At 31.9% G+C, this 25,289-nt stretch overlaps 7 protein-coding genes across 12 annotated transcripts; 3 read left to right on the forward strand and 4 right to left on the reverse strand.

Moving 5' to 3' along the window:
• Positions 1–2,216: 2,216 nt before the first annotated feature.
• Positions 2,217–5,812, reverse strand: LOC111681795 (adenosine 3'-phospho 5'-phosphosulfate transporter 1). 2 transcript variants are annotated; one of them, XM_046949331.1, is made up of 6 exons: positions 5,622–5,812; positions 5,012–5,510; positions 4,696–4,928; positions 3,421–4,283; positions 3,199–3,324; positions 2,217–2,787 (listed from the first exon to the last, which is right to left on the reverse strand). In XM_046949331.1, the coding sequence occupies exons 2-6, from the start codon at positions 5,041–5,043 to the stop codon at positions 2,617–2,619; spliced, it is 1,425 nt and encodes a 474-aa protein (XP_046805287.1). In that variant the 5' UTR covers positions 5,044–5,510; positions 5,622–5,812; the 3' UTR covers positions 2,217–2,616. The 2 variants fall into 2 exon arrangements, with proteins under 2 accessions (XP_046805287.1, XP_023299460.2); XM_023443692.2 differs by having other exon boundaries at positions 5,012–5,812.
• A 1,198-nt stretch (positions 5,813–7,010) lies between these two features.
• On the forward strand, positions 7,011–11,059 carry LOC111681800 (zinc transporter ZIP1). The gene is made up of 5 exons (XM_023443698.2): positions 7,011–7,737; positions 8,102–8,358; positions 8,424–8,679; positions 9,204–9,582; positions 10,885–11,059. Exons 1-5 carry the CDS (start codon positions 7,480–7,482, stop codon positions 10,893–10,895), a joined length of 1,161 nt encoding a protein of 386 aa, XP_023299466.2. The 5' UTR covers positions 7,011–7,479; the 3' UTR covers positions 10,896–11,059.
• Positions 11,060–11,837: 778 nt separating this feature from the next.
• LOC111681793 (centrosome-associated zinc finger protein CP190) lies at positions 11,838–16,909 on the reverse strand. Of its 5 annotated transcripts, none has more exons than XM_023443687.2 (4): positions 16,846–16,909; positions 15,830–16,339; positions 13,169–15,601; positions 11,838–13,078 (listed from the first exon to the last, which is right to left on the reverse strand). In XM_023443687.2, the coding sequence occupies exons 2-4, from the start codon at positions 16,232–16,234 to the stop codon at positions 11,858–11,860; spliced, it is 4,059 nt and encodes a 1,352-aa protein (XP_023299455.2). In that variant the 5' UTR covers positions 16,235–16,339; positions 16,846–16,909; the 3' UTR covers positions 11,838–11,857. The 5 variants fall into 5 exon arrangements, with proteins under 5 accessions (XP_023299455.2, XP_023299458.2, XP_046804223.1 ...); XM_023443690.2 differs by having other exon boundaries at positions 15,830–16,334; positions 16,846–16,908; XM_046948267.1 differs by lacking the exon at positions 16,846–16,909 and adding an exon at positions 16,612–16,819.
• A 1,033-nt stretch (positions 16,910–17,942) lies between these two features.
• Positions 17,943–18,520, forward strand: LOC111681806 (cytochrome c oxidase assembly protein COX16 homolog, mitochondrial). The gene is made up of 2 exons (XM_023443704.2): positions 17,943–18,125; positions 18,187–18,520. The coding sequence occupies exons 1-2, from the start codon at positions 17,998–18,000 to the stop codon at positions 18,371–18,373; spliced, it is 315 nt and encodes a 104-aa protein (XP_023299472.1). The 5' UTR covers positions 17,943–17,997; the 3' UTR covers positions 18,374–18,520.
• A 555-nt stretch (positions 18,521–19,075) lies between these two features.
• On the forward strand, positions 19,076–21,804 carry LOC111681803 (nuA4 complex subunit EAF3 homolog). The gene is made up of 4 exons (XM_023443701.2): positions 19,076–19,289; positions 19,407–19,524; positions 19,586–19,698; positions 20,338–21,804. Exons 1-4 carry the CDS (start codon positions 19,262–19,264, stop codon positions 21,393–21,395), a joined length of 1,317 nt encoding a protein of 438 aa, XP_023299469.2. The 5' UTR covers positions 19,076–19,261; the 3' UTR covers positions 21,396–21,804.
• Positions 21,805–22,174: 370 nt separating this feature from the next.
• Positions 22,175–23,144, reverse strand: LOC111681797 (18S rRNA aminocarboxypropyltransferase). The gene has a single exon (XM_023443694.2). It carries the CDS (start codon positions 23,052–23,054, stop codon positions 22,230–22,232), a length of 825 nt encoding a protein of 274 aa, XP_023299462.2. The 5' UTR covers positions 23,055–23,144; the 3' UTR covers positions 22,175–22,229.
• Positions 23,145–24,184: 1,040 nt separating this feature from the next.
• Positions 24,185–25,124, reverse strand: LOC111681811 (probable phosphomevalonate kinase). The gene is made up of 3 exons (XM_023443709.2): positions 24,789–25,124; positions 24,533–24,729; positions 24,185–24,468 (listed from the first exon to the last, which is right to left on the reverse strand). The coding sequence occupies exons 1-3, from the start codon at positions 24,872–24,874 to the stop codon at positions 24,194–24,196; spliced, it is 558 nt and encodes a 185-aa protein (XP_023299477.2). The 5' UTR covers positions 24,875–25,124; the 3' UTR covers positions 24,185–24,193.
• Positions 25,125–25,289: the final 165 nt, after the last annotated feature.

Raw genomic sequence — 25,289 nt, forward strand, 5'->3', positions numbered from 1 at the left:
TATCTATCTATCTATCCATATATCTATCTATTTATCTATCTACAAAATATCTCATATTTTTTTAACTTTATTTTTATTTTTAATTTTAAAAATGAATTATGGCTACATAATAAATCAATGAAATTATAAAATATGATTTGAGATTTTATTTTAAATTGAAATAAATGTAGTGTTTTTTGAGATCGCTAAAATAATTTGTATAAACTACATTTGTCACGTATTTGCCAATTAAACATTTATACGTATAATAAAAATATATCCTTTAAACGCCATTAACGATAAAGTCTCAACTTTCAAGCCATTTAAAGCCAAAAGTACAAAATATTGAAAATTTTTATTAAAAAAATGTTCAATATTGTAGCATTAAGTAAAATTTCAAAGCAAATATTTATTTAGTTAAAAAGTAAAACTAAGATCTGATTAAATAAAAATCTTATATTTTAAAAATGCATATCTCATTTTTTTAATTTAAATTGTTAAAAAAATTAAATTTACAAAATAACTTCCCGCAAATAAGTTATAACTTTAAGTTGAGTTTTTTTATAGAAAATGGCGCAGAACTTAAAATATAATTAAACATCTTCCGTTTGTTCATTATTCTTAAGAGGAGAAATACGTATCTCACTTAATTCTAAACGCAAAGCATCAACATGATCGAATAAACGTTGCTGGGCTTTTTGATAACGTTCGACTGTGTCTTCCAGAGCTTGTATACATAATTCTTGCTTTTTTATCACTTGTAAAAGTTGTAATCTATTAAAATTTTTATATTTATCATTTGTCACCTCAGCTTCAGCCAATTCCTCGCCTGAAACATCAAATTCTGTAGAATCTTGAGTTTTCAAAGAGTTACCATCGCAAGATTGTTGCAGACAAGAGGCCGATGAGATTTCATCTTCCGATATCAAATTAGATTTGATTGGTTCTAATGTAGCGCTTTGTTGTAGATTTTCATCGAGAGCATTAGCCCATTCAGATTCGATAATTTCCTCTGACATAAGAACTTCAACATCTGAATCGGTGCCGGAATAGGTGGCTTTACGTTTCTCTTGATATTCTGAATTGATTAACATTAAAACTTCAGTAGATTCTTCACAATTACACAAACGCCGGGTTTTGTGGGGTTTCTGTAGTACAGTGAAATCTTCATGCTTATCTACAACATCAACTGCACGTAAAAATACTTCATCTCCCTCTTCACTTTCAATAAATTCATCAGCGACACCATCGTCTACTTCGTCATCATCGTCCACATCATGGTCAGGCAAGAATTGTATATCATCATTTGTGTAGTGTGAATCCAAAACACAAATGTCTGTATTATTGGTACTGGCCGAACTAATAGTACTCTCCTGCAGCGGTCCGCGATAGGTATTCGAAGGGGTCTCTACTACTTCAATACTTTCCGATTCATTGCCATTAGGTGAGTTGTCTTTGCTGCCCAAAGGTGTCTTATACTGGTCATCTTTAGCGTTTTCATTGTGTTGAAAATGGTCAAAACAAAATTCGGCAAAGTTCAATTGTAAATCAGTATCGTCCATTGTTATTTTGTGCTGTTCTATAGTTTTTCGTGTTAGTGCGTGTGTTTTTTTGAGGAATGTTTTTAGTTTGTTATCTATTTTATTTTAATTTGTTTATTGTTTTACATTGTTATTGTATTTTATGTAAATAAAATGCACTTTTTTGTAAAGAAACAAACAAAAAACAATAATAATAATTGTTGTATTTTATTTCTTCTTCTCTTTTTAGGTGTATTTAATGAGGTGATATGAGTGAAGATTTTAATTTTTGTTTTTATATGTCATTTGACATTTCACCATTATATGGACTTTTTCTTATGTGAGCATTTTGACATTTCACACTTCAATTTTCTTAATCAAAAAGCTGCCGCTGTCATCTAATTTGAATTTTCTCTATTTTGCATTTCTTCTTTTTGTTCAAAAGTTGCCACTAATAACTCTGATAACATTAGCATAATGCTGCCAGACTATAAGGCAGCTAACAGAAAAAATAGTTGTGGTTAAAAAAATTGGCGGTTATTTAAATACAATCAGCACTGCCTACCACAAGCGACTTTTAAGTGCACAAAGTATATATAAACCCTGTGACTTAACTATTGATAAACTAAAATGCACTAGAATTGAACATGAAACGAACTAAAGAAAAGTAAAACAAAATTACTATTGATTTATATTACTTTGTTTATTTTCGTTACTTTATTTATTATTTTTATAAAGACATGTATCTTTAAATTATTAAGTATTTCTTTAGATTAAATTCTAATTTTAAAAACAGAGATGTGCAAAATAATTTATTTTTTAAAATTAAATTAAAAACAAATAAAATTCGATGTTTTAAGTCTGGATAAGATTCTTATGCTCATTTTGAATAATTATATTATGTACAAACAATTTACACTAATTATACTAAAATTATAAACGATTACTATAGAAGAACTTATTAGCACTTATTTTGAGCCTTGGTTTTGTTTTTAAGATATTTCGCTTACCAGAAGCTAATAATATAAATTAGGAATAATTTAAATCTTTTTTATTCGAATAACTACTTGTAATCAGCCATTATATTGATAGGAACACAACATGCTGACAACAAATACTACACCGCCATTTTGGGCTTATGAGCCTCAGCACGCTTACGCATGGCCTTCATGCGTTGATTACAATAGACCCGCATAAATATAGCAAAGAATACTACCATAACACCAAATATGCCCAGCACTGAAATGCTGTGATGATAAATTAGACAAGAAAGTAAAATAGCAGCAGCCTGAAATTGGAGAAAATAATTAATATTAAACAAGTAATATTTCTATATTCGGCTGTGCCGAATCTTATATACCCTTCACTAAGTATGTTACACATAACATACACACAAACAAATATAAACTGTAGCAGAAAGAAATATTAACCGTTGTACTGTAATACCACCGTCAAACTGTATTACCACCCTCAAACAAATATCAGCTGTATGACAGACGGACATGGCTTTATAGGGTCGGAAAATTATATTATAGAAATTACAAACGGAATGACAAACTTATATACCCTTCTCACGAAGGTGAAGGGTATAAAAACAGTTGTTTAAATAAAACATTTATTTTGGAATTGGGCAAACAAATAAAATAATTTGAAGCTTGTATAGAGCATGATGATAAATAGAAAAAATATGTTTACTTACTTGTCTTAATGTCATAATAATGGTAAATACAACTGGTCCAAATACAGATATGGTATAAAATATAAACAATTGACCGACTGCTGAACTAATAGACAGTATAATAATATCAAATACAAATTTGGGATGCTGTTCAAACAAAACAAAAAAAGAAAAAAAGAAAAATAGAATTTAAAATATTTTTTTTTCAAAAGTTACTTTTTTTTAATTTTCTTCGTATCTTACCTCCGTCGCAAATTGCAATGAATCCATAAAACCACCTTGTACACTTAAAGAGGCTGCCGTAAATATGGTGGAAAATAAATTTACACCACACATCATTTGTAATGGAGTCATGCCATAACCCTTAAACAAATCACCCTGCCAATTAGCAGTAAAACTATCAAATACCATGTACATTGCCAGCAGAAATATACCCGTCATAGTGGTTACACCATTAGCTTTCGAACTATCTGCCGAACCCATCATAAAGAATATCATACCGGTGGATATTAAAACTGCCGTAAAATATTCATAACATTGATATTTGTTTTTCGATAGAATTTTACCCATCAACATGACGGGTATAATTTTACATGATTTCGCCAAAACTTGTGTAGGAAAATTGACAAATTTCAAGGCTTCATATTGAAACCAGGCGCTCATTATATTTGAAAATGATGCAAAAGAGTATTTGTAGAGCGGAGCCTTATGACGAGTAGGTGGTCGTTTGTATTGCAATACTATTATAGCCACTATAAAGGCTAAAATACGATTAGAGAATACTAAGAATTGTGAATCCTTGAAGTGAGACGTCTCTCCATCAAAATTATAATATTCTTGTGTCATAATTTTCTCCTGTAGAACGCCCCACGTTAAATAGGAAACCATGAGACCGCCAAAACACCATAGCAAAAGCATTGCTTCGTGAGAATTTGAACGTTTAGGTGTTGTTGCTATAGCGGCTTGAGGTGGTGGAGGTGTACTTAAGATTGTGGCCGTTGGATCATTTGGTAGGAGAGTTTTTTCCGATGGTTCGTCACGATCGGGCTCGTTACCAGTATTACCGTTAATACACATGCTAACGGCCATGTGTATATAGGATTTGTCTGAAATTTTAAAATACAAATAACATTATTAAAACAAGTATGAATTTAAGTCGAAAAGTCGACTTTTCGTTTCAACTATAGAACCCTAGTTTACATGGACACACAGACAGACGGACGGACATAGCTAAATCGACTCAGAAAGTGATTCTGAGGCGATTGGTATACTTTAAGGTGGGTCTAGGACCAATATTTTTTTGGGTGTTACAAACTTCAGCACAAACGCATAATACCCTCCCCACTATAGTGGTGTAGGGTATAAATATGTACATATGTATGTAAAATACAAGCAATTTATCTTAGCCACTGATTTCTGTTAAGACAATTGTTAAGAATTCATCTAGAACTAGATGCTAGTCTAGACTAGGACCAATTGCAATTAAATCTCTAGTCGAGGTAAACTTTACAAACTTACCGCTTTTATCCAAATAATTTGTGCGTTGAACATATTTATAAATTAAAAAACCAGGTACAAAAACACAACTGTAGCCAAAACAATTTACTAATAGCTTTAATATCCAAGAATAATCTTTGGACTGTGACTCTATCAATTGGGATAAGGTTTTATGCGTATCATAGCCACCCAAGGCAGACCGTAAAACATCGGAGAAGAAGTGTATGACGAGTAAAGTGATAAGAAAAAAGCCGCTAAAATAAAAAATATTAGATTAAATTAATTAAATTATGTATAAACAATTGAGCTAAGTGTTTTTGATAAAATATAAATTTACCATATTATGATATCCGGTGTTTTAAAAGCCATGTTATTTATAAAATATTTCTTTGAAATTTATTTTTTTGATATAATACAAAATGTGCTGGAAAAGTTGCTCTAACACTCGTCTGTTTAATGTTTACTTGAGCAAATGTTTTTGTTGTATTTCAATTGTATTAAAAAAAAACACTTTGTATAATTAATAGTGCTGAGTTAAGCAATCGCCTGTAGCAGCAGCAGCAGAAACAACAGCAACAACTCGAGTTGTAGCCAAAATATTACCATGAATAACTTTTGGATTTTTCATATTTTGCAGGGCTTTTGTTTAAACATTAACTTTTTAACCAATCTAGATTTGGTTGTTTTTGTTATTCGAAAAATTATTAACAAAAACTAGCAAAAACCAATAAGATTCAGAGAGGTTACAGCGTCAATTTCTTTTTTGGCCTAAAGTTCATTAACCGTTAATGGTTGTATTGACTGATATTAAGAAATATTTCTTGTTTTGTTTAGAACTGAAGAAGTTAATAAAAAAATTTATTAAAATATGCATAACTTTCGTTCGTTTGTTTATATATAGTAGACGTGTATGTGTGAATATTTTGTTAGTTGCTACACATACGCACATTTATTTGTTTATATTTCTAACTTTATAATGATATTTCCATCTACACTATATCAGCAACAACCATTCACTTTAACGGCCAATGTTTTAATAAACTAATCAGTTCTATCGAAAATATAATTAATAAAAACTAACAAAATCTTCTTTGAAGAAAAATGTTAGGAAACTAATTCTAACTATTAGAACACCACCTGCAAGAGGAATTGTTAACAAGTCATTTAAAGCATTGTTTACGTTTATATTGTATCTGTCAAATTCTATATATAAAAAACATTTTCTTTTTTAAATGATACTGTCAAACTTCATATATAAAAACATAATGAATTTACCTTTGACTTCATCTTGCAATATATTTGACTTAACAGCTGTTTTTTTTAATACTAATAAACAATAGAGTTGGTCTAACATTAATTACTAATATGGACACAAGTACAGAAAATATGGTACTTTTCTATAAGTAAAATGGTATAAACGTACCGATAGTATTTGGTTTCATTTATTATATACCTAATTGTAAAGGTTACTTAAAATAAACTTTGGCAATAAGCCAAAATATCACACGTCACGTCACACGTCAACATTTTGAACAAAATTTGTCTATGTGTAGTTTATGCTTCTTCTTTGTATATACATATTACTATTAGATAAACATGTTTTGATCAAAATATTGACGTGTTGCCATACAGTTTTACAATTTCACTGTTTTGAAACGGACCAATTAAGGTTTGGAAACTGTTTTCTAAGTTTTTTACACAAATGGTTACATGTAAAGAAATATCTTTTTGTTATGGTTTTGTACCATAATAAAGTACTTTTTACCATCATACAAAAACTAATACATAGTGCTGCTTAGTTTGCAGTGTGAACCTACCTGCAGAGTAGAGATGCCAGACTAGCCTAATTCATATACAGAATTGTTAAAAAGTAGGGTTAAAATAATCGAAGAAACGACTCATATCAAAAAGACGCACACAGGGAAACTTTTGATTTTTTTATGTGTGAGAAAGAGATGGTTGATATTTCTTTCTTTTACACACACAAATCAAAAGCTTCTGAAAAAAAGTTTCCCTGTGTGGACGGCAGTAAGAAACAATTAAAAAACGACTTTCGTTATAACTAAAGAATCCAGAGTAAAATATACTCTGCGATTAGTTGAATTTTTTAATATTCAATTGTTTTATTTTTATTTTATTGTTTCATTAGTGACGGTACACACAGAGAAATTTTTTTGGCAAACCTTTTATTTTGTATGTGAGGGAAGCAGATGGTTTCTATTTCTTTCTCTTACACACAAAAATCAAAAGTTTCCCTGTGTGAATCGCGATTTACTAGTTAACTGCACTGTTGAGTTTTCTTTTGTTTTGTTTCGTTCAATTTAAACAAAAACAAACAAAAAAACAACGAATCACTCATTTTACAGCTGACCCCTACAGTACTAGAATTTCTAGTCTAGAAATTCGTTATTAGCTAAACATTAGTAATCTTTCGAATAAGCAGAACAATAATAAACTGATTTATAACTAGATAATAAGCAGAAAAAGAAAAGTGAAAAAAAGATGAAATTTTGAATTCCTTATCAGTTTTAAGATAATATTTGTTACAAATTCAAAAAATAACACAAGGCCTACTAAAAACAACAAATATACTATTTAATTAACAAATCATTTGTGCTGAAAAATGTAAACAAAGACAGAGGGCGGGCAAGCAGACAACAATAACAAACAATCTACCCTCACGAGATTTTTTTAAACCGTCATGAAGATTTAACAGATATTAGAGAGTAAAATCATTTGAATTCAGTACGATAATAAACGTTATACAATAATCACTGTCAGTTAGTGCTCCTTAAAAACCACGAAATGAATTTAACACAAAATTTTGAATTAGTATGGCCGAAATTAAAAACATTCAATGCAACTGCTGGACAGGAGAGCAATGGTGAAATGGAAAAAGTATTAGCTATGGTTGTATTGGGTTTGGGTAGTTTCGTAGCTGGTATTCTACCAGCATTTATATCTGAACGTAATCGTCGAAGATTCCCTTTAACTACATCGCTTATGTTGTGTTTTGGTGCGGGTATATTATTGGCCACTGCACTGATTCATATATTACCGGAGGTAAGAGAAATAAAACTAAACTACAAAAGAACTACGTTCCCACGACAATTGAATCTTCGCTCCGAAACGACCCGAGTCATACTCGGCCAAAGATTGTCAACCCGGCGACAGCTGTATCAACCGAAAGTTTTTCCCCAGGAAAGAACTATCGGCCACAGTCGAGCTGTTACAACAACAACAACAAAAGAACTAAAATTGTTCAAGAACTATAACTAAATTAGAAAACAACTAAAACTGTTCAAGAACCGACATTTAGACTATACTATTTCCAACACTACAGACTTGTATTTAATGTGCTCTCAGCCTAGTTTATGCTGTTCTACAAACTTGTCTATCTAATTAATTTCTTTAAAACTTTTTCCAGGTACGCAATCAAATGAAATCAAATTGGGCAGAAATTTCACTATGTGCTGGTTTCTTTGTTATATACTTTATCGATGAATTTATTCATTATTTCTTTGGCGAAGCTATACAACATTCTCATTCACACGATAATAACCATAGTCATAATACAACATCAGGAAATACAACTACTACATCAAATAACCATCGTCATAACTATGGTACTTTACAAAATTCTGAGTCGGCACCTTTATTGGGCGATCACAATACAGAGGCAAAGTAAGTTTATATTGAAAACATTCTTATGTAGTTCTTTTAATTGTAATTTCTTATAACATTTATAGCGGGAATTCACATAGTCATAATCATCACACACATGAACATGATAATCATGGCAATCATCATAGCCATGAGACAAATCATGAACATGCTGCTTGTACCGATGAAATAGTTGAAGACGCAAATGCACGTATTTGTCATACTAGTCACACTGAACCCTGCTCCCAATCAATGACCGGTACTTTGGGTTTATTTGTTGCCTTATCATTGCACTCAGCCATCGAAGGTTTAGCCATAGGTGTACAAGATTCTTCGACAAAGGTTAGTTTTCTTTTATATATGTATATTCAAATATTAAATTTCACTTTATAAATATTTTTTGTTATAAAATTCGATCTAATTAAATACAACATTCTTAAAATATAGGTCACGTAACTATATATGAAGGAAAATTTTCCCTTCGTAAATGTTTAAAATTCTTGCTCTTGTTTCTACTTAAATTATAATGCGTTATGTATTAATAAACAAAACGCTTTATATGTTATCTGTTAAATAAGTAAATACTCTACATTTTAAGCAAAAATTTGCATCATAAAATATAATCCTTCTACAATTAGAGCAAAACAAAAAACGCTTCCATTGATAAAAATAACTAACAGCATTATCAACATAGAAGTTTGTAACTAATCTTGACCTATATTTGATAATATTTATGTATGTTTAACTAAAAATTTATTGGATCTTTCTTTGTAAACACATACACACACACACATAAGTCAATCTTATTTGTTTTGAATTATTTAACATTAAATCTATGTCATTATTAACTAAACTGTTTATTTCAGGTTTTATTTCTTTTGGGAGCTGTGGCCTGTCATAAATTTGTAATGGGCTTCTGTTTGGGTTTGGAATTCCGTTCAAATCCTCAAACTCCCTTAAAATCACAAATAATTGGCATATCAGTTTTTGCTTTGGGTGCTATATGTGGCATTGGTTTGGGCATGATTATAGTGGATATTCCTAGTTCGTGGTCAACAACCGCTTTACCCGTTATACAGGGTTTGGCCGGCGGTACATTACTCTATGTAACTGTGTGCGAAGTAATACCGCGTGAAAAAGCTAGATGGCATTTAAATTCGGAAAGACGTTTAGCTGGTTTTGCTCAGTTCCTAGTAGTAGCTATTGGCTTCACTACCATGTGTATAGTAAATTTTTATTTAGATGGTAAGTTTCATCATAATCGATTCTTTTTATACCCTTCACCTTCGTGAGAATGATATATATAAGTTTGTCATTCCGTTTGTAATTTCTATAATATAATTTTCCGACCCTATAAAGTATATATATAATCTGGATTCTTATAGATAGCGGAGTCGATTAAGCTATGTCCGTCCTTCTGTTTGTTGAAATCAGTTTTTAGAGGACCTCAGATATCGGCGAGATCCGAATCTTCAATAATTCTGTTTGACATGCTTTCGGCAAGATCGCTATTTAAAATCAGCAAAATCGGTCCATAAATAACGAAGATATAAGTTAAAATCCGAGACAATCTCTGACAATTTCATCATTCATGCAAAAAACAAAATACATAACGGTAAATTTTGTATTAAAACAAGGCAGAGCGTGAGCAGCAAAGCAAGAGTAGCAGAGCGAGAGCAGCACTAGTATGTTGTTATTGGCTAGAAACATGAAATAAAGTATGTGGAGCCTGACTTAAGTTAGAAGCCATAAAGGGAACTTTTTGGTACTTTTTTTGTTTTTCAAAAGGTACTTTTCGAATTGTAATTCGGTTCTGTGCTTGTAAGGCTTGTGCTTGTTGCTGTGCTTTCGACAGTATTACTTCTCACCCCGCACTAATTTAATGCACTACTTCGTATAAGTATTCCAAGTTATGGGTTATCTTCATTAAACACGTGCTTTCGTTTTACCTCATAGTGAGGTTATGTTTTTAACTGGTGGAGACCATAAAATACTCACGATATAACCTGGTGGAGACCATTTAAACTCAAATATATACTGCTAGAGACCATAAAAACTCTAAAACTTATTACTGGTGGAGACTAACAGAACCGAAAAAGTGAACTTTTTGGTACTTTTTCGTTTTTCAAAAGGTACTTTTTGAGTTTTTAATAATAATGAACTTAGATACATAAAATTAAGTATGCAGAGCCCGGATTAAACGAGAAGAAATCAATGGGAATTTTTGGGTACTCTTTCGTTTTTCAAAGGGTACTTTTTGAATTTTCTATAATATTGAATCTAGATTCTAGAAGCATGAAATTAAGTATGTTGAGCCCCAAGTAAGTGATGTGAAAGCTGAGTTTTTTTTTTACCGACTGTTTTTTTTTTTAACACACCATGGTGAAGGGTATATAAGATTCGGCACAGTCGAATATAGAACTTTTACTTGTTTATATATTTTTCTTTTTATTTCTTTCTATTTTTCCAAATTTATATATTTTTTCTTTTTATTTCTTTTTAATCTACAAATACATTTTTTCTATTTATTTTCTTTCTGCTTTATAGATGATGCTTGAATAAGATATCACTTACACTGCTGTAATATAAGATTAAGTTAATATATAAGGATATTTTGTTATTTGTTTTAAACAAAAATGGAGTAACTAATAAATTCTCATATTTTTTATATATATATAAAATAAAAACTAACAGTTTATGTTTTGTTTACTTGATTCTTTCATTTATGTCTTCTTATTACCTAGAAAATGTTTTTTTTTTTTTTGTTTCAAATTTATCTCATTCTTCAAACTATAAATAGGTGAATGAATACGATATTAATATGTATGTTATAATATTATTGCTAAGCCTGAAAACTTTTGTATGGTCTCTTTTGAATATGTTGTGTTTATTTAATTTGCTTTTTCTTTAATCTGAAACCAAAGGCAAGTTAGTTATTTTATTATTATTTTGTTTCAATTATGAAAATTCTATGAAAAAAAGAAAACTTTATATTTTTTTCGAGAAAATTTTTAACAAAGATTTAATCTTTTGTTATAATTCATTCATTCAGTATTAATTGTGTAAATTTTTAATTCATTTGGAAAAATTCATGCTTAACTACAGTTTTATAATTATTGCATATTTATATATATTTAGGTTTTATGTACGTATGTATTAAAATAAAAACAAGATTTTTTTAAAAATATATTTTCAATTTTAAATATTCCAGAGAGAAAAGTTAAGAAAATATAAAAAAAGAATAACTAGTATATATCTAAATCAGATATAATCTACTACACACACACAAATGTTTTAATTATGTTTAAAATTAAACAAGATTTTTAATAGTTAAAATTAGGCTTTACTAAACTAATAAAATATTCAAAAGAGATAATCAATTGATTTTATGTATTTTTTTTTTTTTTTTTTTTTGCTCTAAGATTACAAATACATATATGTATGAATTGGTTGGTTGGTTTGTGTGATTGGTTATACATATTATATGAAATTTTACTTACAAAGTAAATAAATCTAAAATTCATAGATTTGCTGTTAAATCTGTATCATTGTCATCCTCATCTTCGTCATCACCCCATTCACTAATAAGACTTTTAACACGTTCCTCAGATGATATTGTGGCATCTTCCTTAGCTGTAGTTGAAGAAGCCTCTGCCACCTCTGTTGTGTTTGCCGATTCAGTGGCGGAAACAGCAGCTGCAGTTGTTGTTGTAGATGTGGTAGCTGTTGTTATGTCGTTATTATCAATAGCACTTTCTTCATTTGTGTCTTTATCGGCTGCAATATTTAAAAACTCATCCTCTAATGAGGGAGTATCCTCTTCTAATGCGGTTTTTGTATCTTCTGTATCAGTTTTAATTTCAGCTGAATTCTCTATTTTGATTTCCATTTTGTCAACTACTTCTTCTATTTTTGCTGCCGTAGTTGTTGGGGATGTTTCGTTTGCAGTTTCTTCCATAGTTTCAGCTTGTTCACTTAAGAGACTATCGATTAAATCTTTTTTAGTTTCTTCATCTACTTCCATCGCCGTGGCTGTTGCTTCCGGTTCTGCAAGTGTTGCAAGTTCTTTTACAAGTTTTTCTTCGGGTTTATCTTCATCAAGAACTTCAGTATTTTTTGTTTCTTTTACCGCTTCTGTTTTTTCTTCAATAATTTCATCGTTTTTAGTTAATTTTTCTGTTTCTTCATTGGTCAATTTATCTACTACTGCCTCCTCCACTGGTGGTTTATCTGTCTTTTCTTTTGCTTCGTTTTCTTCTTTCACTGAAGATTCTTCGACTGCCTCTGTATTTTTGTCATCTACCTCTTCTAAGTCTTCTTTGTGTAGACTTTTCAAGGCCATGTCAATGTCATCTTCATCGATATTTTCAGCATCATCTTCTACTGTTGATTGCGCTGTCTCCGTTATTACATCTTTATGTTCCTCCAAATCTTCTTTGTCTGTGCTTTGTAAAGAGGCCAATAGTTCAGCATGATCTTCGAATTCTGGAGTTTCTTCTTGTTCTTTTGCTGGTCTCACTGTTTTGCTTTCTTTCTCTTCTTCGGTTTCGGCCATTTCAACATCTGTAACATCAGCTTGTTGTGGTTTTTCCTTTACAATTTCTTTCATTTGTGTTATTTCGGGCAGAGGCTCTTCTTCAGGCATATCATCATCGTCATCATCTTCGGACCAATCTCCGGTAAGTTCTTTAAGTTTTTTACTTATTTCATCTTGGGACTTGTTATCTTCGTCCTTTAGTTCCTATAAATAAGAAACAACATTAATAAAATAAAAAATCTTACGAAAACTATTTTTAAAAATATTTCTAATAGAATAAAACGTTCCGCTTACCTCTTCCTTTTCCTGTGTCTTAGTGCTTTCTGTAGCCTGGGATGATGACACTTCATCAGCTAAATCATGTTCCGAAAGTAAATTCTCTGCCCATTCCAGATTATCTATTGATTCTTTACTTTCTTCCAAATGTTCAGCGCGCTGATCATGTTCTGCTGCTCCCTCTTCCTCTTGTTCTGGTTCCGGTTCTTCATCGTTTTCCGGTTCTTCCTCTGCCTCTGCAACAGCCTCAGTTTGACTTGTCGAATCATCTTCTATATTTGAATGTAATGCTTTCATTTCATTATATATTTGATTATCATCATGTTGATCATCTTCTTCTTCTTCTGCCACCCGTTCATGTTCCTCTTCAACCTCTTCCTCCTCTTCGGGGTGTTCTTCATTTGTTGCGGTGGTAGCTTGCGAAGTTTCATCATGACTTATGGCACCTTGATCCGATTGTGTCTCACCACTTGCATATTGTGATTGTTGTTGTGGATTCTCATTTACGACCATAACAACGCCAGAACCTTCGTGTTCTTGATTCAATTGCGATAAGATTTCTTTGCGTTGTTCTGGCGTTAGAATGACCTCACTGCCATCGGCCGCTACAAATTTCGTTTCAGTATGTTCTTGCTGTTCGTGTTCTTGATCTTGCAAGTATTCTTCGGAAGCGACAGAAGTGGTCGACTCATGTTGCTGTATAAACGAGTCGGTCTTAATAATCGAACTAGCAATGGGTAAACTAATATCGGAAAGTATATTTATTTTCTTTTCCTGCTGCGTTTGTTCTTTATGTTCCACTTCCATTTCTTGGTCATATTCAGCTGGTGGTAATTGTAGTGTGGCTTGACCTTGATTTTCATCATCCGAATAGTCAATAATGCCATCTTCAATGGCTTGTTTCTTATGGAACGTCTTCATGTGCGTGTAGAGCTGTAATTCTTCGGGGAAGATTTTATTGCAATAAATACACTGTTGTTTATTTTCATCCGGATGACTGTCGATCAAATGCTGGTTAAGGCCATCACTATCGATGCACATTTGTTGGCATAATTGACATTCGGGGAATATGTATAGATTGGTTTTAACTTTATGCTCCAATTGCATGTGGAAATGTAATTCTCTCTTGCTGGACGAACGCCAACCACAGTGTTCGCATAAAGCTGGATCGATTGTTTCCTTATGGGTATTAATCAAATGACGACGGAAGCCACGATAAGAAGGTATACTAATGGGATGTCCATTACGGCCACAACGTAGACATAGCCAGGGACCAGTGGTATTCTCAGCTCCTAAAGCTATAAGAGCATGCATAGTTTTACTATCTATACGACGTTTTTGTGGTTGTGCCGTAGTTGTAGCTGCACTTGTTCCACTAGTCGCCTGTGCTTTATTCATACCAGATTGTGTGGTTTTAACAGCACTTGAAGTTATCTCCGCTTGTTGTTGTTGCTGCAGTGGTTTTGGTCTATTAGCCACTATACTGGCAGCTAAGGATTTTGATGACTCGCTTATTTTTGCTACTACTGGCAATTTAGTGGGCGGTGGTTGCATCTGTTTTTCCGGTTCCATGGGTTCTTTTTTCACAATAATCTTTTGTGCCTGTCCGCCAGCATTGGGCATAATTTTCAATTTAATATTTTTATTGCTCTTGACTAAATGCGGATATTGACGTAAAACTTCTGAAATAATTTTAGCATGATTCATTTTTGAATTGGAGTTATCCTTAACCACTATGGTGGGTGGTTTATCGGGGCCCTCATGTTTAACAATAATGGTGGTAGTGCCAGGAGGATCTTCCGATTGTTGCTGTTGTGTTTGCTGTGACGATACGGTTTGTACACCTGCCGAAGTTGAAGTGGTTGATGTTTGTGGTGTTATTTCATCGTCGTCGTCATCATTGTGTATGGTATCGTCATCCATAATATTGCTGGCATCATAATCATCATCACCATACTCAGCAGCAATTTGTTTGCGCATACGTTGTTGTTCAGCGAATTCTTTAACATCTTCCAAATTTGGTTTTTTGGCTGGTGGTGAAACGAACGTCGAAACTGCCGGTCGTTTATTGTTGTTGTAACCCTTTCGCAATTGTTCAAAAGGTGAAGTAGGTTGTTGGGGCTGCTGTTGTTGCGACGACTGTTTAAGTAGTGTATAGCCTCCAGCAGATGTTGATGTATTAGTTTCATGATGTTGTTCGTTTTCTACCTTAATGCGTGTGAATGTTGTCGAGCCAATTTGTCTAACAGGCAATTGTCCGGTGGTAGGTAGACGTGTTAGAGTATTACCAGCGGAAACATGACGTTGCTGTGATGAAGTGTTATTAGATCCAATTACCAAACGTTTTCCTTGATTTGTTTGTATCAAAGATCGTCCGCCTGGGTTAGTAGGTAAACTTCCGGCGGCTGGTGTTTGAGCTGCTGTTTTACGTCTTGGCTTTGGGCTGGCAGGCTAAAAATTTTAAGAGAACGAAATAAGAAAATGCAATAGGTTATTAGAGATAAAAAGATTCATGAAATTCTGAATCTACTCAGAAGTTGATCCAGATCGCCTCTGAATATGATTCTAAATCAATTGATGTACTTTTTAGGTAAGTTGTTAATCTTTTCGATTATCAATATATAATCGTAATAACTTTAAGCTTTTTAGGTTATAAATAATTGTACAATTTAAACTTACGGCTGCTGACTTTTGTGGATGCATTTCCATGGTACGTCTATGAGCTTCCAGCAATTTTAATAGCACAGTCATGTTCATATCTTTAGCGGTACGTAAAAGACGATTGTACATTTTCAACTCGAATTCCAAAGTGCCGGTATACATGAAATTAACAATTGGCACCACAACATCTGCCTGTAAGCCATTGGGCATAATGATGGCATCATCCACCACTTCACAGGTCTGTTCCAAAACATTAAAGTAATCGGTACAAGCACTCAACACTAAACGATGGACTTTCAACTGGGAATTGTCACGAAATTGCAGTGTCAAGTCACAATAATCGGTTTTATTAAAGAAATTCTGTAGTTTCTGCAGGAAGAATACTCCCCAGTTGTCAACTTTAACAGATTTTATTTCACCCATGATGCAGCAATTGGTGGCGGAAAATTGTTATAATTTTGGTAAAATTCTTTTGTTATTTTTTCGGTTTCACCTCTCTCTCTCTTCACTCTTTTGTTATAGACTGTACTGCAGGAAATGTAAAGTAGAAAAAAAAGGAAAAAAATTTTATTGTTATTTGTCAAAAAAAAAATAATTGATTTTCATTAGCTTTTTAGCACAAATTTTTCTATAACGCTAAAACATTTTGTATGCAATAATATTCAATAATAATAAAACAGTGTGTAAAAAAAAACAGCACACAACCCAAACATTCGTTAAACCGGAGACCCCCCTTAACCAATAGAAAACCCAAACGATGCTGTACCTTTATTAACTTTATAACTAGCGTCTCGTCTTACATTTATAACATTTACTACAAATATCCTTAGGTTTTAGTTATTCTAAACTAATGGTTTTCCACAAACTTTAAAGAAAAATTCTCTTAAAAAGGTTTTAGTTTTTGTGTTTTGTCATAATTTTTTTTTCTTTTTCACTTGTCGATTTTACTTGTGACGACTTATTGGACGACGAGACGGCCTTTTTATTTTTGTTCTAATTTTTTGTCGATACTTTTTAACACTTTTACCGCATACCTTATGGAAATTTTTAAATGCTGTTTATATATTTTTTTAAAGGTTTTTCTACAAATATTTGCACAATTTTCAAAATTTAACAGCTCTTCTTTTTTTTCTGTTCTTTGCACAATATTTTTTCTTACACTTTTTCGCTTAGTTTTGTTGGAAAAATATTTCAGCGTTGGTTATTTTCGCTCAATGATGCCACCATTTTCGTACTAAAGCAAAATGGCGACTTAACGAAAAGTGGCATTGGTGTGTGATATACATAGAGAAAGTAAACGAAGAAAAATATTGCAAACCCACGGTACAGCTGATCGCTTTTAATAAACATTGCTTGAAGGTGGTGAATTATTTTTTGTTGCTGCCAAACTTGTTTATATAAATTGAAATGTTGCAGAACATACACGCCATCGTAGATAGTCAATCGAGCTATATAGCCATTTACAGAAACTCCTAATAGGTATTTTATTATACTAATAGTTACAATAATAGTTGTTAAGAATTGGCTTTATATTTATGCAGCCCTTTATGTTTTTAATATAGTTATATAAAACTTTATAAAATATTATATAAAATATTAGATGTATTATTACAGTTAAAATTTTTCACCTTTTTCCATTTTAACAATTTTTTTGTCATTATATTTTTGAGATATCGACATATTTATGGTTCGACGACAAATTTTAAACTTACCTGCGGCTAAGTTTTGACGGACAAAAAGTGTTGTCTCATTTCGGGGGTGAATGTTTAAAATTTCGGTATTTTATACATTTCAATGAGTATGTATGTATACATGTATGCTGTTGCTAAGGGGTTTTAGTCTAGGGTATTTATTATGTTATTAATTACCAAATTAGGTAAGGTGACGCACTAATTAGCTCATCAATAAAGAAATAACAAATAATTTATAATTCACGCTTTTATTCTTAAAAATAAGCATAAATTTTTCAAAACTAAAAATTAAAATAAATAATTACAAAAATAAATGAGGTATAGCCAACCTTTTACATAAATTATAGTTTTGTTGGCTATTAATTTTATATAAAACATTTGGCAACTCTAATATAATTAACGAATGCTTTATTTTAATATGGCAACTTTACCAACAGCTGGCTGCCAAAGAGTTTATGTAAACACAACACTAAACTGAATTAAGAAATAAAAAGTATGGAAAAAATGTCTTTTGCACAAAAATTTAATAAATTAAAACGAAATAAAAATTTTAAATATGGTATACCATTTTTAATACTTATGGTTGGTGGTTCTTTTGGTCTGCAGGAATTCAGTCGCATCAGGTTTGTTTTAGAATTTTGTCCGTAAAGTATAGTAACGTTTAATAATCCATTCCACCTATAGATATCAGTTTTCTAAACAACAAACCGTAACCCCTGACGAAATGGAACAACTTGGTATTCCAATGAAAAAACCCGAAGAGGTGACCATAGATAAGGTTTATGAAACAGTAAAAAATTTAAATTTAGATGATTGGGAGAATAAGCGAGGACCTAGGCCATGGGAGGAAAATTTCAATACCAACAAGTAGTTGTCAGTCATATATATTATAATAGATTTATTTTAATTAAACTTAATGTTAACCTTATGAAGAAAATGAGAACTTTATATTGTAAATAAATTTATTTAGATAAAAGAAATATCGATAGCTTTTCATCTATTACGATTGTCCATGTGATTGGAAATTTTTTTTATTTTTTCTATTAGCTGTCTAAGAAACCGATTTAAGTTTTTGAATCGGTACAGGTTTTTGTAAACTTATCAGTTAATTTTCATGTCATTTTTTAAAATATAATTATTAGAATGCAAATTGGACGATTATTTGAAAGTTTATAAAATACCAAATACGCATTTTATTACGTTTAGTCTGGCAATATATTAATTTACTTTCGTTTAATAATTTAACGAAGCGAGACCTATCCTAGCCGCAGAAGAATTTTTATAACTGACGACGTCAAAAATTCTTCAAATACAGACGGCTTGAAATTTTTGTTAAATTTTTTATAATATATGGGCCACTTTCTCTTAATTTATAATCTTTTAAAAAAATAAAAGTTTCTTTCAAAATTCTGCTTTTTAATCAGTGGGATTCTGATATTGTTCAAATTCTTTGAGCAAATTGAAAACAAAACTCAACTGGCTTACTGGTAGCTTATGATTATAAGTAGCCGCCGTTGTTTTTAATATGACACGGCGACGACGATAATGTTTGTCGGCACAGGCGTCTGCTAAACACAGCTGTGTAATTTTAACGAAAGCAACAACAACTATACAAAAATAACACAAAATCCAAAGAAAAAGTTTGTGTTTATTTACAAAATTTGTCAAAAACAAAAATTTATACAAGTTAATTGTACAAATTCACATTTTTCTTTAACGAAATTGTAAAAAAACCGCCAAAATAACGTCGACAACAGAAATGCAACCCAAATATAAATTCGCCGAAGGTAAGAAAGATTGTGCGCCATTATTTGTGGAATCGTTTGGCCCAGAAAATTGTTGCCCACCCAAAAGCTGAATTCTGCCTAAACATTCACAATTAATAGTTAAATTATTTATTACAGGCGAAAAAGTATTATGTTTCCATGGTCCGTTGATCTACGAAGCGAAAGCATTGAAAAGTACCACCACCAAGGATAAACAATTGAAATATTTTGTACACTATGCCGGCTGGAATAAAAAGTGAGTATGGCTGTAAGTAGTAGAGATATTTAAATGCTAATATTTTTGTTGTAATTTACAGTTGGGATGAATGGGTACCGGAACATCGGGTTTTGAAATATAATGAAACTAATTTGCAAAGACAAAAAGAATTGCAAAAGGAGCATGATGCCAAAAAGGAGAAAAATAAGAAAGGTAAGGTGTTTTTTCTATGAGTGTTTATGTGGCATTTGACTGAGCTTTTTACAAATAACTTTTGATTCACTTCTTTGGAAACAAAATGGAGTAGTTTAGAATTTTAGTGTTGTTTTTAGTTTGTTGCTAACTTGGGCTACTAAAGTTAACTGTAAAAATTTCTAGGACCGAGTTATTTGATATATAAATCAGAAAAGTTCTCGATAGGGCGTCAATAGATGATTAAAAGATTGAATCTGTAAACATTGATTGCTTTAGGAACGGACAAATTACAAAGTTTTTTGAGTATTAGATAGCTTCTGTCGAAAACTTTGTCCTGATGTTGATTTATCTAGAAAAATATGTGAGTCATGGGTTCGTAATAATTTAGTTTAAAAAGAACAAGTAAAACTGAAGTGAACAAAATCATGCATAAAACTGATAAATGGAAATGTGTTTTGAGACGGTCGCGTACTAAGTGATAATGGAACATAGCGGAATAGAATTAGACTAAATATCGTGTTATTGGAGACTTCCGAGAAAGGACATAATAACGTACGTTACATAAAAAAATCGAAGACTATGTCTAACTAATAACTCATTTTCAACGTCCATCAAAAATATACAAATAATCATTAAAAAACGCAATAAAACTTCTAGGTACTCCCAAAGGTAAAAAAGGAGAAACAATGGCGGCAGCTCCTAAGGAAAGTGGAGCGGTTAGTAGTGGTGGCAGTGAGTCAAGAGCATCAACACCTTCAAAAGAATTAAATACGTCAGCAAGTGCTGCAGCAGCCTCAGGCGCGACCACTGCTACTGGTGGTGGCCGAGGAAATCGTTCTAAACAGAATGCTACACCAGTGCATTCTACAGAAACGAAAAAAGATAACACAGCTAAGGAGGATACAACAACAACAAAAGAAGATAAAGATGAACCAGCCACTAAAAAGAAACGAGGAACTTCCACATCAACCAATCCCGATAAGACAGCTAACACACATACAACAGTAGAGGCAAAATCTGCTAACACAAGTAGCACAGCAGCCACTACCGTTACTACTAACACAACGGCAACAACCGCTGCTACTACAACAGCCACAACAACAGTAAGTGCTGCAAATTCTGCCTCAGCTGCTTCCACACCTTCATCTGTAAATCGTTTGGATTCGTGTGTTGAAAGTGAGGAAACATTTTTGGCTAAAATAGAGGTAAAAATTAAAATACCCGATGAACTGAAACAATGCTTAGCCGATGATTGGGATGCCATAACGCGTCAGCACAAACTTTTAGATATACCCGCTAAGATAACAGTACAAGATATAGTTGATCAGTATATAAATTTGAAAAAATCAGCCAAATCTTCGAATGCATGCAAAGAGCTGGCTATATCAGATGTATTAAATGGTGTTATAGAATATTTCAATGTTATGTTGGGTTCACAGCTGCTCTACAAGTTTGAACGTCCTCAGTATGCTGAGATTTTACAACAATATCCAGATACTCCACTATCGAAACTATATGGTTCTTTTCATTTGCTGCGTTTATTCGTTAAACTTGGCTCAATGTTGGGCTACTCAGCCTTAGATGAGAAATCAATGCAAATGCTTTTGGTGCATTTGCACGATTTTCTCAAGTTTATGGTTAAAAACAGTGCTACATTCTTTAGCATGTCTAGTTTTGTTAATGTTACACCTGAATATCATCGTCATACTCAATGATTTTAATTGATTTTATTTTTCATTAATTTACTTACGTTTTTTTATTATTCAAACGCTTTATTATTTACACATAGTAATGTTTTCCTTTCTAGTGTTTTCATTATTTTGTGGTTTATTTTAAGATTTTTCTTTTTTAAAAAGAATGAAGGATGTTGGTATTGTTTTTTATCTTCTTTTTTTTTTTTTTTTTGAAATCTAATAATTACAAAAAATTTTCGCATAATAAAAAATTTAGCTATCAATTATTAGTTTTATAAAAAACAAAGAATACAATTTATTGCTCATAAGTTTATTTTCTTCTTATAGTAGAACATTTTAAAAGAATAACTAACAGTAAACGTAGTTTTTTATTGAACAACATTTTCAACAATCTTGTAAATGCTAATAAAAGTTTTAGTATCCATTTAAATTAGTTTTTCTTGTGTGGTGATCATCATTTTTGTTAACCGAAATCGTGAACATGAAAGTAAGTGTATGAAACATAGATGAAACTTGTTTTGAAGTCAAATTTCTTTAGAAGATCATCAGAAATCTTTCAATAAGGCCGTTACTTCTACATAGATGTCATTTTATCAAATTAAGTCGCCCAAAATATTAATCCACATATGGCAACGAAAAGTTTTTGAAACTTTCTAAACTTCTTTGATAAGAGTTTTCTGGAAATTGTTCTGCTGCCTCTTAGAATTTTGGGTAAGTTTAACTGTATTTATATTTTTATTTAAAATTTTATTGAGCACAAGATGTAATTGACCATATATTTTAAGTTTTTTTTCTGGAAATTTTAATTTAGTAGTTCTTTATTTTTAAAAACTTACACTAATTATTGTCAACTTTTTACGTAGTTTTTTCATTAGTCTCTTCCGCGTCATTTTCCTCCTCTTCCTCACTACTGCTGCTGGTGGGATAGAATTCACTGTAGTCCTTAGGTTTATTTCTAGCACCTTGCTCCTCCTCCAGATAGGTATTTTGAACTTTCAAAATTTCCTCACTAGACTTACAGGCAGCATATCGTTCTAACAATGTCTCATTTAGTTCCAAAAATGAATGACCCCATGAAAATTTACCCATATACCATTTAGCTTCCTCACGAAAACCGCATATAAATAGGGTAGCTGCAATTGCCTCTACACAACTTAGTTTACAGGGTTTGCCATAGTTAATGGGATTGGCTGCTACCAAAAATGGCAACAAACGTGGATGAGGGCTACGCATTCTAGAAAATGGTGTTTCATCCAATTTAGCCCAAGAACAATCTACAACCGCTACACCAGAATTAGCCACAATATCTTTATCCACAGGACTTACACAACTAACACCGACTGGAGTTAATACTAGGCCGGCAAATTTTTGTCCCAAACGCAAGTTTTCTATAAGGCCTAATCTTGATAGTTTGCGACCTGAACACTTTTTAGGATCACAGTGATTTAGATCCCACATAGCAATTGGAAAATCTGGTGCTTTTCCATGACCCTCTATTTCCACAGATGAGGAACTTTCTGAACCAGAACTATCCTCTGAATCGGAAGCTAATTCACATTCCCTCTGGGCAAATGAACGTTCACAGTTACGATTCGATTTTACATTACGATAGGGACCATGACCACCACCACCGCCTCCTCCACCGCCACGTCTACCCTTTCCACGATTGCGGGAACTCATTGAAATAGTTCAGTGTTTTCGTTTTTAATTTTAAGTTGACAATAATTAGAAATTGTTTACAAAAAAATTATCACTCGTGTTTTAAGGCAACATCTGGTTTGTGGTAAGAATAGAGTGGCCAGATTTTTTTAAAAAAAGTAACATTAGCGTTTGACAATTTTTCCAGATAAATATGGCATACAAATCAGTATTCGTTTTTATACCCTACACCACTATAGTGGGGAGGGTATTATACGTTTGTGCTGATGTTTGTAACATACAAAAATATTGGTCCAATACCCACCTTAAAGTATACCGATCGATTCAGAATCATTTTTTGAGTCGATTAAGACATGTCCGTCCGTACGTCTGTCTGGCTGTCCATGTAAACCTTGTGCGCAAGGTACAGGCCGCAATTTTCAAGATAATTCAATGAAATTTGGACCAAGCATGTTTTTTGGCACAGGGACGAAGCCTATTGAAAATGGTTGAAATCGGTCCATTATTTCACCTAGCCCCCATACAACCGTACCTCCCGATTTGTACTTTTTATGCCATAATTACGTCAAATATTCTATTATCTCTCTAAAAATTGCCACAAATAAGTTTTATATGAGTATAAATTACACTGCAGATTTTCGTAAGGATCGGCCCTTATTTGACCCTAGCCCCCACACAAACCCCCCTTCAAAAAATGTCCTAAACGTCTAAAATTGACTTGTAACCATTTGTATCGCAATGAAACTCAACAAAACTAACTGTTATTTAAAAATATATCCTTTTCCCAAATTTACCGAGGATCGGCCCATATTTCACCTATATAAAGCCTCATTTAGAAATTTATAAAATAAATTTTGGAATTATCGTAATATTCAACGTAAAAGTTTCTTAATAAAAATTTTTAAAATATACTCATGGTGAAGGGTATTATATGGTCGGCCATGCACGAATATACCTATCTACTTGTTTACATTTTCTATACGACTTCAAATTAAATAACAAATGAAACTTAACTACCAACTAAAACCTCGATCATCAACTAAAGATCGATCTTCCAAAGTTCCACTAAGTAGTAATTGTAGCAAAGTATAGGTACTTACTTTTGCATATTACTACTTATTTTTAATCAAACATATATCAAAAAGGAACAGTTAATCATATTAAAAGTCAAATTTATTTATAATCAAATCAATAACTTGATCACCGTCCAATTGATTATTGTTTTCAATAACTAAATCCCATGAATCATAATTATCCAAACCGCATTCTGATTCTATATCATCAATACCTACTGTATAAATCCAACCTCTTTCTGCTCGCACTAGTTCGGGACAAGTTAAACGTATAGTTAAAATTTTATTACCATAATGTTGACGAAAATATTTTATATCATTTTTACGTCTTATATCGCTAACAATAACGATTTCCGCTTGAGCTATATAAAAAATATATATGTTCTTTAATAAATCGCCGTAGAATTTTTGTAATAATTTTCTTACCCTTTTCCATGGCTACCTTACAAAAATAACCATATTCTCTAGCTCTAACCGCATCACTCCATGTTATCATATCTTTACGATATTTTTCCTTCAAAGGACCATCACTTAATAGTTCCTTTAAATCGAGATTCATTTTACGTGCCCATTCTGATTTTATGGGCTCAGAAATTCTTACAATTTGACTACGTTCACCTAAGCTTTAAAATATTAACAAAATATTATGATATCTTTATAAGGATATACTTCATCATCTTACCGCTTTTGTAATTTCTCTGATAAATAATCTTTGCCACATTTTCTTTTGCCGCTTATTAAAATAACTCGTTTTATATTATTGGCCATGTCTGCCGGAACTTTCACTTATTCTACCGCTCTGATGATGTATGTTTAGTCTTATGTTGTTAGTAGTTATCTAGTCTTAAGCTATTTTTGTTTTAAATACATCAAATTTTTCTTTAAACAAAAACAATTTTGTTTTGTATTCGTATAATTTACATAGTTTTTATTAAAAATAATTATATTTGCATTTAAATGGGGTTATATTTTCGTATGCAAATTGTAAATAAATAAAAAAATAACAAAATCTATGGTGAAAATGCATGTATGTGTAACGTGTCTGTTTTTATAAAATGACAATTGCTTTATTAGTGCTGTCAGATTTTGGAGTACTCGTGGTTACTCAAGTATGCTAAAGTATTTGAAATATATGTATTATTAGGGTTCTATAAATCGACTTTCGAATAATCGAACAATCGAC

The sequence above is a fragment of the Lucilia cuprina genome, chromosome 4, assembly GCF_022045245.1.
Source record: "Lucilia cuprina isolate Lc7/37 chromosome 4, ASM2204524v1, whole genome shotgun sequence".
In the NCBI taxonomy this organism is placed as follows: domain Eukaryota; kingdom Metazoa; phylum Arthropoda; class Insecta; order Diptera; family Calliphoridae; genus Lucilia; species Lucilia cuprina.

Excerpts from the sequence above, each read along its gene's own strand:
- LOC111681811 (XM_023443709.2), bottom strand. The coding sequence starts at position 24,874 with ATGGCCAATAATATAAAACGAGTTATTTTAATAAGCGGCAAAAGAAAA. Across the intron at positions 24,730-24,788 it reads TCAGAGAAATTACAAAAGCG|CTTAGGTGAACGTAGTCAAA; the intron begins GTAAGATGATGA and ends AATATTTTAAAG. Across the intron at positions 24,469-24,532 it reads TAAGGTAGCCATGGAAAAGG|CTCAAGCGGAAATCGTTATT; the intron begins GTAAGAAAATTA and ends TTTTTTATATAG.
- LOC111681793 (XM_023443687.2), bottom strand. The coding sequence starts at position 16,234 with ATGGGTGAAATAAAATCTGTTAAAGTTGACAACTGGGGAGTATTCTTC. Across the intron at positions 15,602-15,829 it reads ATCCACAAAAGTCAGCAGCC|CCTGCCAGCCCAAAGCCAAG; the intron begins GTAAGTTTAAAT and ends TAAAATTTTTAG. Across the intron at positions 13,079-13,168 it reads AGACACAGGAAAAGGAAGAG|GAACTAAAGGACGAAGATAA; the intron begins GTAAGCGGAACG and ends TCTTATTTATAG.
- LOC111681800 (XM_023443698.2), top strand. The coding sequence starts at position 7,480 with ATGAATTTAACACAAAATTTTGAATTAGTATGGCCGAAATTAAAAACA. Across the intron at positions 7,738-8,101 it reads TGATTCATATATTACCGGAG|GTACGCAATCAAATGAAATC; the intron begins GTAAGAGAAATA and ends AACTTTTTCCAG. Across the intron at positions 8,359-8,423 it reads GATCACAATACAGAGGCAAA|CGGGAATTCACATAGTCATA; the intron begins GTAAGTTTATAT and ends TAACATTTATAG.
- LOC111681806 (XM_023443704.2), top strand. The coding sequence starts at position 17,998 with ATGGAAAAAATGTCTTTTGCACAAAAATTTAATAAATTAAAACGAAAT. Across the intron at positions 18,126-18,186 it reads CAGGAATTCAGTCGCATCAG|ATATCAGTTTTCTAAACAAC; the intron begins GTTTGTTTTAGA and ends TTCCACCTATAG.
- LOC111681803 (XM_023443701.2), top strand. The coding sequence starts at position 19,262 with ATGCAACCCAAATATAAATTCGCCGAAG. Across the intron at positions 19,290-19,406 it reads CAAATATAAATTCGCCGAAG|GCGAAAAAGTATTATGTTTC; the intron begins GTAAGAAAGATT and ends TATTTATTACAG. Across the intron at positions 19,699-20,337 it reads AAAGGAGAAAAATAAGAAAG|GTACTCCCAAAGGTAAAAAA; the intron begins GTAAGGTGTTTT and ends TAAAACTTCTAG.
- LOC111681797 (XM_023443694.2), bottom strand. The coding sequence starts at position 23,054 with ATGAGTTCCCGCAATCGTGGAAAGGGTAGACGTGGCGGTGGAGGAGGC.
- LOC111681795 (XM_046949331.1), bottom strand. The coding sequence starts at position 5,043 with ATGGCTTTTAAAACACCGGATATCATAATATG. Across the intron at positions 4,929-5,011 it reads ACACCGGATATCATAATATG|CGGCTTTTTTCTTATCACTT; the intron begins GTAAATTTATAT and ends TTTTTATTTTAG. Across the intron at positions 4,284-4,695 it reads AAATTATTTGGATAAAAGCG|ACAAATCCTATATACACATG; the intron begins GTAAGTTTGTAA and ends TTAAAATTTCAG.